Source organism: Chiloscyllium plagiosum, unplaced genomic scaffold (assembly GCF_037043375.1).
Source record: "Chiloscyllium plagiosum isolate Xiang-an unplaced genomic scaffold, Cpla_swu_hap1 HiC_scaffold_25, whole genome shotgun sequence".
Taxonomy (NCBI): domain Eukaryota; kingdom Metazoa; phylum Chordata; class Chondrichthyes; order Orectolobiformes; family Hemiscylliidae; genus Chiloscyllium; species Chiloscyllium plagiosum.
In genome coordinates, this window is record NW_028270163.1 from 10087338 (window position 1) to 10102158 (window position 14821).

The 14821-nt window shown below is 41.7% G+C and overlaps 1 protein-coding gene across 8 annotated transcripts in view; it reads left to right on the top strand.

Moving 5' to 3' along the window:
- The window catches only part of cacna1g (calcium voltage-gated channel subunit alpha1 G), a 611364-nt gene that overhangs the window by 547292 nt on the left and 49251 nt on the right, over positions 1-14821 (top strand). For all 8 annotated transcript variants that reach the window (XM_088000446.1, XM_088000447.1, XM_043714394.2 and 5 more), the window contains 4 exons: positions 2110-2243; positions 5171-5241; positions 10500-10578; positions 13468-13589. In XM_088000446.1, coding sequence (XP_087856572.1) covers positions 2110-2243; positions 5171-5241; positions 10500-10578; positions 13468-13589 — 406 coding nt within the window. The remainder of the gene's footprint in view (positions 1-2109; positions 2244-5170; positions 5242-10499; positions 10579-13467; positions 13590-14821) is intronic.

Below are 14821 nucleotides of genomic sequence, written 5' to 3' on the forward strand. Positions count from 1 at the left end.
CTATCCCTGCCCACACCCTCTCCCAAGTCACAGTCCGTGTCCCCTAGAACATCCGACAATCAACCAGTTTTCTGCAGTAAGGATGGCATGACGCATCATGCTTGGCTTCATCCATTTGCTTGTCCAAGTCATAGACTCAGAAACGCAGATATAGCGATTGCAACAGGTCGTGAGTCCCTTGATTTCCAATTGGTTTGTCTATAACATTCAGGCCCCCATTTCATTGTAACATCAAGTAAGGAGCAGTTTAACTTCTCATAACCCAAATGTTCCAATGAGGTGACAATGGCCTCAAACTGTGACCAATAGACAGTTCAGTGTTCAAAAGAAGGGTCAATGAACTTGAAATTTTTCTCTGCTTTCTTTCCACAGGTGCTGCCAGACCTAAGTTTCTACAACAATTTCTAATTTTTTTTCAGATTTCCAGCATCTTCATTTTAAATTAGATTGTTAATAATAATGACCTGGATATTTTCTAATCAATGTGTTCAGGGACATTATGACATACTTCTGGAGCAGGTGGGACTTGACTCCTGACCTGGATGTAGGGATACTACCCCCACTGCACCACGAGAACCTGTCAATCAATGACACTGTAATCTCTGCTGCTTAAAAACATCTACCTGTTTCAGGCAGTAGATGCCCTGTTCATATCAGCAAATTTTGGGATCTATGGTGTACACATGACTCGAATTACAGTGTAAGGATAGAACTTACAGGGCTAGAGAACAAAAGGAGTGCTAAGAGGTCAAGGCAAATTTCCTCCTCTGCCATTCGGCAGTCAGAAGGAGGCGTGCTCTACCAGCATCCCAGAGCAGATTTGTTGAATGATCATGCTCCCCCTCCTGGATTTACATTGTTAGCAACCAAGGCCATCCAATACTTAAACCAGGACTGAATTTCAGGACAGCTGCAAGGGCACCTCCCATTTGAAGTCAGACAGCTCACTGTCTCCAGTTGACTGAGGCCTAAATCTTGGAATACCTCCAACCTATCATTAGCCTTAAGGGGTGGTGATGGCCTAATGGTATTGCCACTACTGAGACTGATAATCCAGAGAGCCAGGTAGTGATTTGGGAATTTGTGTTCAATTGCCCATTAGGGTAGATGTTGGAATTTGAATGCAATAAAAATCTGGAATTAAAAATATTATGATGACCATACATTGTCTGGTTCACTAATGCCCTTTAAGAAACTGCCATTCTTAGCTGGTCTGGCTTATATGTGACTCCAGACCCACAGCAAAGTGGTTGGCTCTCAGTTGCCCACTGGTCAATTAGGAATGGGCAATAAGTGCTGCCTAGGCAGTGAAGCCCTCATCATGTGAATGACTTATTTTAAATAAAAAGCCTTAGTGCCAATTTTGAAGGAACATTTAAAGGTTTGAAGTGTGCACACTCACAATAAGCTGTAGAATTGCTGCTTTCATTTACTTCTGCCAGTAGTTATATAACAAACAAATCTCAGCTCTTTGATGCTACAGCACATATTAACTTATTTAAAACTAATGTTCAACCAGCTTGCAAAGCACTTTCTTGAAATCTTCAAATTTGGAGGAGATTTTGACAGAGTCTTTGTCTACAACAAAGCACATAACCATCTAAAACATCAGATCGATCAATGCCTCTTTATACTTTGTCAAATCCCCTGTGTTATAGACTGTGATCAATTTAATATTGCATGTGGAAATTGGACAGCATTTAAAATTATTATTGATTAAATAAAACTTCTTTAGCCCTCAACGTGATGTTGCTAAGGTTGGAGATTTTAAAAACTCTCCCCTCAAAGTCTTGCCAGGGAAATCTGCATCTTACAACCATCAAGGAAATTCACTAAATCTTTAATATTTCATCAGGTTTTGATGACGCTAACTAGAGGTGTCAAACATCTAGGTACTTGATATCATAATGCCACATCACCCTGAAAAACGAAGACATAATCTAAATGTTAAAATGTGTTTCCTTATTATTCTGCTTACTTACTGCTCTCTGAGTTTCAAAAGCACATTAGTTTTGAAATGGCCACAGGACAAAGGCAGTTTCCCAAAGCCACTATAGCTCCTAAGTTTTGAAGATTGCTTGTGAAACCTCCTTTATGGTTTATCTACAGGTGGAACCAGCTTGATCTAGCTATTGTCCTGCTGTCCATTATGGGGATCACCCTTGAAGAGATTGAAGTGAATGCTTCCCTACCAATCAACCCTACAATCATCAGAATAATGAGAGTTCTCCGCATTGCTAGAGGTCAGTAAAACTGGTATTCACCTCTTCATTATTCCCTGCAGTTTAAGTAAAACTCGATTTGGATGGAAAAAAATTCAAGTCCCTGGTGGTTTAGGCGTGTGTTTGTGGAGATTAGGTGAGTTGAGAGCCGATGCAAAGATTAGGAATTGACTTTTACACTCTGAGTTGTTGTAATTTTGAATGCATTGTCTAAAACATTGGCAGAGGCAGTTTCCGTTAGCAACTTTCATCAAGGAATTGGATAAATACTTGAAGGAAATGAAATCGCAGGGCAGGTCTAATCAGATGAGCATTTCAAAGAATCAGCTGAGGAGGAACGAGCCAAACAGTCCCTGCTGCTGTAGGACAATAGATTAGGGTCAGACAATACGATGAAGCCCTACTTGGTCTAATACCCCAGTAGCACTCACTCCAGAGCTGATTACATCATCAGGATGCTGAAACAATCTTTTCAGACTATGCCACAAAATGAATAGGCATAATCGATGTTATTGTTACAGATGATGGCCCAGCAATTCTGTACTAAACACCAGGGATAAAACATTAGGTTGAGACTTCCTCCTACTCCTTTGACATTAACCTTACCCTTCCAATTGCAGGGGTAGTGTCATAGCATCCTACAGCATGGAGACAGGCCCTTTGGCTCAAACCAGTCCATGCCGACCAAAACATGTCACTTACATATTTGAGACACCGACCTGCAGCAAGGTTGTTGCTGTTGAGGATCCTTTCTCCAGGTGACACAAAATTTGGGAGCCCAGTTTTGCATCTCCCTGCAACCCAAGAGTTGCCAGATAAAAATATTAGTCAATTATTGGTTATAATTGTTGTCCACTTCCTAAGCTTTAAAGCTGCCATGGTCCTAGAAGGCCATAGGATTGCTCTCTCATTAGACAGAGGCAGCTGCTGGTGAGTTTAACTTGGGGGTTACCATGCCTCAGGTGAGAGGAGAGTTGAGATGGAGACTCTGTCATGAAATCTCAGCCAGTGTGGAAATTGAACCCATGCTGTTCCAAATCGTATCGCCAATTTGGACTCCAGCCTGTCTCCAACAGTGACAATTGCTGGAGTGGGTTGGGAAGATAAGGGTCCTTGGGAGATAGTGGTGGCAAGGATGGTTAGGCCAAGGGAGCAGGGTGGCAGGGTAGGGAAATAAATCTAGAAGTGGTGGGAGCAAAAGATCTTGAGGAAGTCTCTGACGGGCTATGGGCCTTGTACAGTCAATATGTCATTCCTTCCCTGCCACCAGCTCAAACAGGAAACTCTGCTGGACATCCCAACTCTTCAACCAGAGAGTGGTGAATCTATGGAACTAATTGCCATAGAAAGCTGTGGACATCAGGTCATTGAATATATTTTAGACTGAGATAGATAAGTTCTTGATTGTCAAAGGGACCAAGGGTTATGGGGAGAAAGCAGGAGAATGGAGTTGAGAAACTTAACAGCTATGATTGAATGGCAGAGCAGACTTGATGGGCTGAATGGCCTAATTTCTGCTGCTGTGTCTTATGGTCACCAACATCTGCTTACCCTGAGAAACTCTGGGAAAATGTGCACTCACACATCAACCCCTCCTGGACTGGACTCAAACTGTCCCTGTATCTGCGTTGACTGAGCACCAACCCCACGCTGTCACCCCACCAAGCCCCCACGCCCAGCCTGAGTTCAGATCAGCAGTCCTAGTTCCTTGCAGTGAATCCACCTTCCCAACTGCTTCTCCAATCAGAGACGGGCTCTGAATCTCTCTCTCTCTCTCTCTCTCTCTCTCATTTGGTCCCAGAAGAACGGTGCTGCCTGATCCTAGGCTCCAATGACAAGCACTGTCTACACAGCCCTTTCCCAGACTCTGCCTTTAACAAATCTATGTCGGCTTTCTATCATTAATGTGCACTTTTCCCAAGTTATTGTTGATTTTGTCCCAGATTAGCATTTCCAAAAGCTGCCCCATCACCAAGGTTAAGCTGACTAGCCTAAGTTCTGGGTTTATCCTTTCATCCATTTTTAAAGCATAAGCATTATGTTTACAATTCCCCAGTCTTCTGAAACCACCCTGTATCTAAGGAGGATTGGAAGATGCCAGTTCCTCTGCAATTTCCGCACTTATTTCCTTAGCCTTCTTGGATGCAACCCATACGATACTGTTCACTTATCACCAACTAACACCTCCTCTTTATCAAGATTTAACCCGTCCAATATTTTGACAATCTCCTCTCTCACTATGACTTCAGCAGTATCTCCTTCTATATCAGGCAGATGCAAATATCTCAGCCTCAGTCTCCTGGTCCAGATTCCTGTTAGGTCTTCACCCCTCAGCTTCCTTTTGATTATTGGTATGCCTTTGAGAGACTCTTGTGTTCCATTCTACTTTAGCTGCCAGTCTCTCCTCACACTTTCTCTTTGCCTCTCTTATTTCCTTTATCATGTTCCCTCAGAGATTGCTGTATTCAGGTTGTTCATTTAGAACAATATTGAGTACTGAGGAGAAAGTGAGGTTTGCAGAGGCTGGAGATCAGCATTGAGAGTGTGGTGCTGGAAAAGCACAGCAAGTCAGGCAGCATCCGAGGAGCAGGAGAATCGACGTTTCACATTGATTCTCCTGCTCTTCAGACACTGCCGGACCTGCTGTGCTTTTCTAGCACCACACTCTCAAATATTGAGTACTGAATAAAGTTAGAATTCCTTAAAAGGCCAGCACCCGACTGGCTTGAAGGAATAACTATTTTGTCTTGAATTGCAGAAGGATGTCATAACCCTATCCAAGGATCTTGGCATTTGCATCAAATAAGGGTTATTAATTGAATCATTTAAAGTGGAACATTATTAGAAGATGCAATGTGTTGCTTGCAACACCAGAGCAAATTGCCAGGAAATATCTGCAACATTGCATTTTTGTAGTATGTATAACTGTTACTTATATCCCCAATAAGTTCTCAAGCTCTTGAAGATGGCAGTGGGGATGAGAGCGTTGCTGAACACTGTGATCCAGGCTCTACCGCAGGTAAGCACAATGCTGTAATTTCACAGCTTAGGCCATGTCAGCGAGTGTGGAATTGTGTGGAATGTTTACAGTTGTGAGATCACTGCTTCCAACATAACTCACCCAGTGTTATGACCCTGATACAGGACATGTTCGGAAATACAGCCCAACATTAACACAATCCGACGGCAGGGTTTACATGGGGGCTATTATTGCAGCACTCAAAATGTGACACTTTGACATTCAACAATGAGACTCAACATTGAGTTTCAATGCTGGCATACACTGGCACTGAACACTCAATCAGTACTGGTGCACACTGGCACTGAACACTCAAATTATGACTGACTATCAACACAGACACACACTGACACTGAACACTCACTCAATACTGACACTCTGGCATTGAACACTCATTCAAGTTTAACAACATCTTTCCTATGCCTCTCAAACTGGATGAAGTGAGGATTTTAATTGTCTCATCCCCCCAGCCTGATTCAATTTTCAGTACAAGAGTCGGGTTTATCTGTTGAGGGTCCTCGTGACCGAAGAGGCTGATTTGTGATCAACAGATATTTGGGCACATGGGGCAGAATGTTCCATGAGGCAGTGGGATTTCCTTCCTTTTCCAGAGTTAAGGCTTCCATCCTTTTCTTTCCTTCTGTACTATTGCTCTGTCTTAATTCAGCATTTATACTGGGAATGTGATGCTTGCTGAATTATTTTACAACAATTCTGAATGGTTGGTCGTGCTCCCCTCAGTCATTAATATCAATGCTGCTCTGCTTTATGGGAAATTTCAGAGTATTCTGTAGCATTTCTTTTCTCCTCCCCTTGAGCATTGATCTTCTGAGAGCTAACAGAAAAAAGATCCTTGCAAAAGAGATGCTTTTCAGCCAACCTTCCTCAATGTACAATCCAACATAATTGATTTTGCAAGAGTTTGCCTGAATGCTTGTAGAGCTGGCTTCAAGAAGGACGTGATCATTTGGTCAACAATTCTCTCATTAAATCCAACAAGTGCAGCAGCAGCTCTGCTGGTAGAATTTCTCTCGTGGTCTTACAGTGGCCTTTTGAGAGAGAAGGTCACCCAAGGTTTGGAAAATGCTCAACATGTTCCAGAGTCTCTCTACTGGCATTTACAATAGATGGTGTACTTCACCAACCAGGTCCAGGTTGGTATGAGTTATGGTTGGGACAGGACCTGTACACTTAATGGTAGGGTCCTGGGGAGTGTTGCTGAACAAAGAGACATTGGGATACGGGTTTATAGTTCTTTGAAAGTGGAGTCGCACGTACACAGAGAGTGAAGAAGGTGTTTGGTATGCTTGTCATTATTGCTCAGTGCATTTACTGTAGGAGTTGGGAGAACATGTTGCAGCTGTACTGGACATTGATTAGGCTACTTTTGGAATGCTGCATTCAGTTCAGCTCTCCCTGCTATAGGAAAGATGTTGTTAAACTTGAAAAGGTGCAGAAAAGATTCACAAAGATGTTGCTAGAGTTGGAGAGCTTGAGCCACAGGGAGAGACTGAACAGGCTGTGACTTTTTTCCTGAGCGTCAGAGGCTGGGGTCTGACCTTGTAGAAGTTTATAAAATCATGAGGGGCATGGATAGGGTGAATAGTCAAGGTATTGATGCCCAGGGTAGAACATTCCAAAACTAGAGGGCATAGGTTTAATAGGGTCTGAAGGGGCAACTTTTTCAGGCAGAGGATGGTGAGCGTGTGGAACAGCTGCCTTGGGAAATGGTAGACGCTAGTGTAATTACAACATTTAAAAGGCATCTGAATGAGTACACAAATAGGAAGGGTTTAGAGGGATATGAGCCAAATGCTAGCAAATGGGACTCGATTAATTTAGGCTACTGATTGGCATGGACAAGTTGGACCAAAGGGTCTGTTTCCATGCTGTACAGCTCTATAACTCTGTGACTGTATGACATTCAATGACAGGCCAAGTCTTTTGTCTGCAGAATTGAAGATGTTGAGCTTGGCTTGAAAATCTGGTGCAGAGCAGCCAACGACAGTCCCACTCATCCAAATACATCACATGTGTCTCATCTCTTAATTTTGGCACAGAGGTGACTGGGCTGAAAGACTTTACCATCAAGATGGTATTTAATGTTGAATGCAGAGGGCAATTGATGGTGTGGTGACTGTCAGATAAATTGTAGACAGTTTGGGGGCTATCACCTATAGCTTTGGAAGTATATGAATATGGCAGACGGAAAATTTGCTGCACCTTCAGTAGAACCATGTAATCATTCTTTAATTAGATATTTTATTCAGATGTTCTGCAAATTAAAAAAGGCATTAAAATGTATGAAATTTGCATTTTGAGTTGCAGCCAATGAATGGAGCACAAGTTAGTGAGAATGACGTCAATGAAATAACCTGATTCATAAAGCACTGTATGAAACTAAGAAATCAGAAGCAGTTTAGTTGCTTTAATGTTTACTTCTGCATGCCCTGTTCTTCCTGCAACTTGGACAAGTGATTTGTTCTTGTAAATGGTCCGCTTTCACTTGGACATGAACATTTTCACTTCGGACAGAAAGGTCACACCTGAGGACCTTGTCTTCATCCTGCTTCTGCCCTGATTAGCTCTGAGCCTTCCCACCCAATCACCAGCTGGAGCCCCTAAGTGGGTAATTAATACCACTGAAGGATCTCATTCTACCCTGTGTGGTATTCAGCTAACAATGGGGGGGGGGGGGGGGGGGGGGGGGAGGTTCATCATACAGAAAGCTCAAATAGCAAACTCTACTGGGGTTGTTAGCCAGCTTCTGAGAATGGGAGGGAGAGAGTGGGTCAGAAGCACACAGTGCCTGAGCAAGGGCTCTGGCATCAAGAAGGGAAGATTTCACTGAGGGCCACAGTGCCAATCCCCCTCCCCTTATTTCCATGATTCCCACCCACAATCCCTTCCACCATCACTCTCCTGTGGTCTGTCTCCTCCTGGACCGCGGGTGGCTCCATTACCAGCAGCTGTTCTCATCTCCATGGCTTCTGATTGGCTGTCAACTGTTGGCAGTTAGGATATCCCTCCCTCATCTCCACCCCCAGTCCAGATTCCTTGATCCTGAAGAATGCTCACAACTGCCCCACTGAGTGCCAGATTAGCACTTATGTAGTGGGCCTTGTGTACTACCACCTTTGAAGTGATGTCCCTTTAATGGCTCATGATGCAAATAGCCAAGTACCTGGATGTGATCACGTGACTACAGGCGCCTTGTCATATTGCATTCTAGTTACTGTACCTGGACATTACCCTGTCCTCTAAGCATTGGTTTAGGTGTAAATGATCTTCCAGTAACTTCACTTGTATTACATTTAGATAACACCAGGAATGTCAATACAGACCTTCCCCAAAAGAAATGTCATGGGATTCTCAACACTTTTCCAGCTGATACACAAGACCCTTTCCACCCACATTAAATTCATACAAGGACAACAATATACAGGTTTTTAAAAATCAGAACTAACTCCACCTAGGCAATTCTTTTTGACTTAGATTAGATTAGATTACTTACAGTGTGGAAACAGGCCCTTCGGCCCAACAAGTCCACACCGACCCGCTGAAGCGAAACCCACCCATACCCCGACATTTACCCCTTACCTAACACTACGGGCAATTTAGTATGGCCAATTCACCTGACCCTGCACATCTTTGGATGGTGGGAGGAAACCGGAGCACCCAGAGGAAACCCACGCAGACACGGGGAGAACATGCAAACTCCACACAGTCAGTCGCCTGAGGCGGGAATTGAACCCAGGTCTCTGGCGCTGTGAGGCAACAGTGCTAACCACTGTGCCACCGTGCCGCCCACAACTTCAACACTTCAACACTTTCCAATTCAATGGCATTCTGTGCATTGCAACACTTTGATCTAAGAAAGAAAGAAACTGCTTGCAGAATGTAATTACCTTCACAACTGCTAGCTATCCTAAAGTGCTTCACAGATCCTGAATGACTATTTGAAATGCATTCTTTTTCACAATGAAAGAAACGTGCCAATTGAGTACATCAAGCCTCCACGAATGTTGGTGTCATCAGGTAATCTGTCTTGGTCATGTGGATTGCCACCACTCAAGGAAGGCCTCACATTTACTAATTGTGTGTCCCTTTTCCAGAGATATATGAGTGCCTCAACCTCCTGCTTACTACTTGTACCTGTTAGGGACCACCTTGATGAGATTCAAGAGCAGGGAAGTGCACCAAATGACAAGAAGGGATTGGAGTGACTGCTGAAGACAGCGCAGTGGTTAGCAATGCTGCCTAACAACACCAGAGATCTGGGTTCGATTCCAGGCCTTGGGTGACTGTGTGGAGTTTGCACATTCTCCTTATGTCTGTGTGGATTTCCTCTGGTGCTTTGGTTTCCGCCCACAATCCAAAGATCAGCACGTTAGATGGATTAGCCATGCTAAATTGCTTCAAAGTTTCCAGGGATGTGCAGGCTTGGTGAATTAGCCATGGGAAATGCAGGATTAGGAGCTAAGGAAGGGGGCGGTGGGTCTGGGTTGAATGCTTTTCAAAGGGTCAGTGCAGACTCGATGGGCCAAATGGCCTCTCTCTCTGCTGTAAAGATTCTATGATTCCGTTCTTTGTGATTAGAGTGATGAGTATTGGTCAGGATGAACTCCCCAACTCTTGTTCAAAGAGTACCATGGAAACTTTCACATCTCCATGCCCCCCACCCCACACTCCCCAGAAGGTGGGCTTGTCCTAACATCTCAAAAGCATGCCATCTGTCTCTCTCCATAATCTCAAACTTGATGAAACTGTAAAATGACTGAGTCGTGTTACTTCATGCAAATGTTATTGATCCTCTGTTTTTTCGGCAGCTCAGTCAAATATTAATTACAGGTTGAAATTACCTTTTGTGATGTCAGCTTCTGATTAATTAATGACTCGTGAAAATGTTCTGTTTTTTAAATCAAATTCATGCTTCCTTTGAAATTAAAAAGTAATGTCATGTGAACACTTTACATATATTACAGCAGATATTCTAATCAGAAGCTTCTGGTCTATAGTCTCAACTTGAACCCTCCAGAATGAAAGTGTATTTATCATAATTGATTCTGGAATGCTAGTTGAAGGATTTTCAGGGTAGTAGATTGTAGCATTAACTGAACAAAAATACCACGTGTGACTATACCAATGTTATAAATCAGAAGTAAAAAATGACATGTCCATCTGAAGCCATTCCATGTTTGAGTACCACAAGTGTTCACCAGTGGAAGAATCCTTCATGATCTTTCTGTCTCTTTCAGGTTGGAAATCTCGGACTGTTGTTCATGCTGCTGTTTTTCATATTTGCAGCTCTTGGAGTTGAACTTTTTGGGGACCTAGGTGAGATACAGCAGGGACAAGTTAATTTATTTTGAGTTAATATTCCTTTCTACTTCATGATGCTCATTTGTTGACTGGCTTTCCTCATTTTATTATAGCTCCTGTAAGTAGAGGTTTCATAAGAGCATGGTGGGTGATAATCATAGCAATCAACCTCTCAATCTCTATGTATTAATCTGCAACAGACCCAGACGCAAGGGGAGTAAACACAGAGAGAGCTTTGGGAACCTGAGTCCAAAATCACTTGTTCTTCTCAAATGTGCTATGTTTACCACATTTTATGCACCAAAGTATGCTCATAATGTAGCCCAAAATGTTATTTTCCTAAATAATGAAAATGACCAGAGGGTTGGTAACTTGTCAGTGAAACCTCTTATATAGATTCATTGCAATCAAAATTTAGGGAATCTGCTGCCTTATTGTTATGTGAGCAAGGTAGTCTAAAAACTGGCTTCCAGCTGCTAACATTACAATGGAAAGTGGTTTGGGATGGTGTTGGAGTGGAGATCTGCAGCATGGACTGAGCTGTCCTTACTGTTAGACAGTTTGTCCGTGTCCTCTATAGAGTTGTACTCTTGATTTGCTTGTTCCTATCTGCTGTATCATACCAGTAATTCAAACATAGTTATGGTAAGGAAGATGAAACTCTTTATTAACGTGACATACATGATTACAGTTGAGTACAGTGTTGTTTCTCCATCAGTCTCCAGCTCAGACTCTCTCTCTGATGCTCCATCTATATATGATTGCATAATTGAGAACTTCAGAGACTGATTTCCATTAACCCTTTACAGAAGGTGTTATAGGATTCATTAATCCTATCTGATTATCTGCAGACACTATAATTTACGTGGGTCTTCAATTAATAAACCTTAATTTTGATAATGAAATAGAATCTGCAATATATCCCAAACCATGTCAACCTTGTATTGACATTGGAGCTCTGGATAATGGAAAATATCAGATTGAAATCAAATTGAGTTATCTTCAGATGATTTTCCATTAGTTTTGGGTGTAGATATATTTTGGTATCAAGAGTACTAAGAGTTATATTTTGTGACAATCAATATTTTCATTCAAAATGAAAAATCAAAGCAGAGCACGCCATCAAAGACAATTTGTGTTGGTCACATTTATCTGTCCAGTTGGGAACAGAAGTTCAGAACTCAGCTTTGTAACACAGCATGGTCCACTGCTGAAACTTTAATTTTCCCGAGTTATCCTTTTGATAGGTTCTCTGCCCAAGGTAGGTGTAACCCATAACATGACCTCTTCCATGGATAGGGCTGAGAGGCAGGTCCCAAATCTAGTCCCACTGAAACAGGATCAAACTTCATGCTTGTTGTGGGCTGGAGCTATAGAAAATGTCAATAGAGACTCCATTTTTTTTCCATCACATGGCTCTCCCATTCTTACTATCTGGCTTTGACTGTTTTGGACAAATGAATGGCACCTTCCTTGGCCATCAATTCCTTGTGCTTCTGGCTTAGAAGCTACCCATTACAGCTCCTCCTTGAGTATATCCACTCAAATCTTGCGATAACAAAGACTGCGAAGCCGCTCTCATTTGCCATCATTATTGTCCTGATTGTGATTCTGCACGTCTCCAGTCCTCCTCCCAGCCACAGTGATCAGGCAACTCTCAATGGGAATCAACCTGTCACTGCTACAGTGTCAATCTTACTGTAAAATTCCCTGAAAGACTTACTCCTTTTACAATGAAATGTAGCTGTGTTTTGATAGTGTACCAACATCACAATATGGCTAAACCCTATATTACCCAAAAAAGCTTAATTTATGTTCATAGAAACATTGTTAACTTTTCTAAAAGAATATTTGCCCTTAATTTAGCTTTATTATTATTTGAATCATTATCATTTACATGTGAGAATCTATCTTAAAAATGAAGCATGGTAAATGTTTTTAACTTCCTAGTTAGCTGTATGTGAATAATTCAATGTTATTCATTCCTTATTATCTTGCTGATATATCATTGTTGCTAGGTGCCTTGATATCTTGATTTGGCCCCAAATTTAAACTACCTAGAAACCACATCAACAAGATCACCAGATCTTAGTTAGTGGCATTCTTCAAGGTCAGAGGTGAGCACCCTTGCTTCATTGATGACTGTAAAACATAGGCCAATATATTTTGAGCAGATTAAAGATAAAGGGTGATTTAATGTAATCTTAAAATGATTAAAAAGTTGGTAAGGTAACAAAGAGAAACTGTTTCCTCTAGTGGGGGATTTCAGAAGAAAATTTTGAGGGAAACGCAACCGTAAAAGTAGATTAAGTCACTCAGTGATGATGTCAGGATCACCTTCTCACAGGAACAGTGGTAGAAGTCTGGAACTTCCTCCCCTAAAAAGCTGTTGTAGTTGAGAGGCAACAGAATTTTTTTTTAAATTGAAAATCCAATTTTTCCTTGGTTAAGTTGATAGGTTTACTAAGGATTTCGAACATTACTAGGAACTGGAAGAATGTGCAGGACTAAAGGAAGAAGGCAGGGGGATGGCATTAAGTAAATTACTCATTCGGAGAGCCAGTGCAGTCATGAAGACTGAATGGCCCCATCATAATTCTGCAATATTTGGTGATGAAGTTCAAATTGAGATTGGGAAATTAAGCAAAGATATTAAATGTGGATAAATAGAGTTAAGATACAGATCAATCATGATATAATTGAACGGTGGAACAGGCTAAAGGAGCTGAATTGCCTGCTCTTGTTCTTTTGACCTGTTGGTCAATTTAAATGTCTAATTCTGAAGTATGGTTCCCACAACGTTACCATATAATTTATTATTACAACATAAACAGAATATTTGTCCCCGATCCTCAGAAGTAATTTTATTTCAGTCAATGGTATTTTTTAATATCTTCTTTATAGAATGTGACGACTATCATCCCTGTGAGGGGTTAGGGCGACATGCCACATTCAGAAACTTTGGGATGGCTTTCCTCACTTTATTCCGAGTGTCAACCGGAGATAACTGGAATGGGATCATGAAGGTAAGCTTTTTCCTCCTTTGGCAACATTCCCAAACTGTAACCTGCAGTGGAACCATGAAACCAGATTTTGTGGTTGTAAGCTTGAGTGGCTGGAGGGGGGAGCTTGGATTGAGTGCTAACAACCACAAGGCCTCCTTCAATAATAGATTAACAGAGATATTTTTTGAAGCCTGATTGTTTCTACTACAAAAAGAACTTGGAAATTAAGTGATTTTTTAAAAACAAAATTCAGTTTAAACCCATTACAGCAGAGTCAATCTCACTCCTCCTCTCCCCATCAACCACTCCAACAAAATCCTTTCCCCACCACTCAACAACCTCTCACAAACACCTTCACTCTGGAGTCACATGAAGTCTCGGGCATTAAAATAGGGTCACACAGGGAAAAAGTTTGGGAAGCATTGCGTAAGGAAATGTATCCCCTCCTGGTGTGTCAAACGGAAATTGTGTTGTCTGACACATTTCAGAACGAGGCTTTGACAACCTTTGTTCCCGGCTACAGAAGCTTTCACTGAAAGTCACCAGTCTCTAGTTCAGCAAATGTGATTTGATACCATTCCCTGCTGAAAGTGAGATTTATTATCATTTGCTAGTAGTCTTTCTACTGTCTTTCCATCTATGAGGAAGGAAACACAACCAATATCCATATGGCGCTTTGCAGATCCTCAAAAGAATGTTTCCCACTAATTTGCAATAATTAATTATTTTTGGAGTGACGTCTCTCTTGTTTTATGAGCCAGTTCAGCTGCTATTTCACACGCACAAAGTTTGTATAAACATCAAAGACAGAAATATCCAATTCCTCTGCTTTGGTGAAAGTGCTGTAGACACTCAGCAGGTCTAACAGCATCAGTGGAGTGAGAAACAGTCAGTTAGATAAACTTTCACCAGAACAGGAAGATGTTGAAGATGAACAGTTTTTAACAAACCGAGTACTCTGTAGTAGCCTTTTTTTTTGCCTTTTCATTGGTCATTTTCTAACTTCCAACTAATAACTTTCAAGTAACTCTCTTTTATATGATTTCTCTCCTATTTCTGACATAGCAAGCACTATCTGTTTCCAACAACGGCTTTAGAAGCTGCTATTTTGAATGTCTTTAATTTGTCAATATTCAGCACAACTGCAGAATCAACTAAACTTGCAAATTGCATGAATGAATTAAGAAAGAAGATATTACAAAATAAAAGCATCAGGGTAGAAGGGTGTCCTGGGTAGGAGTGCTGGACACAAA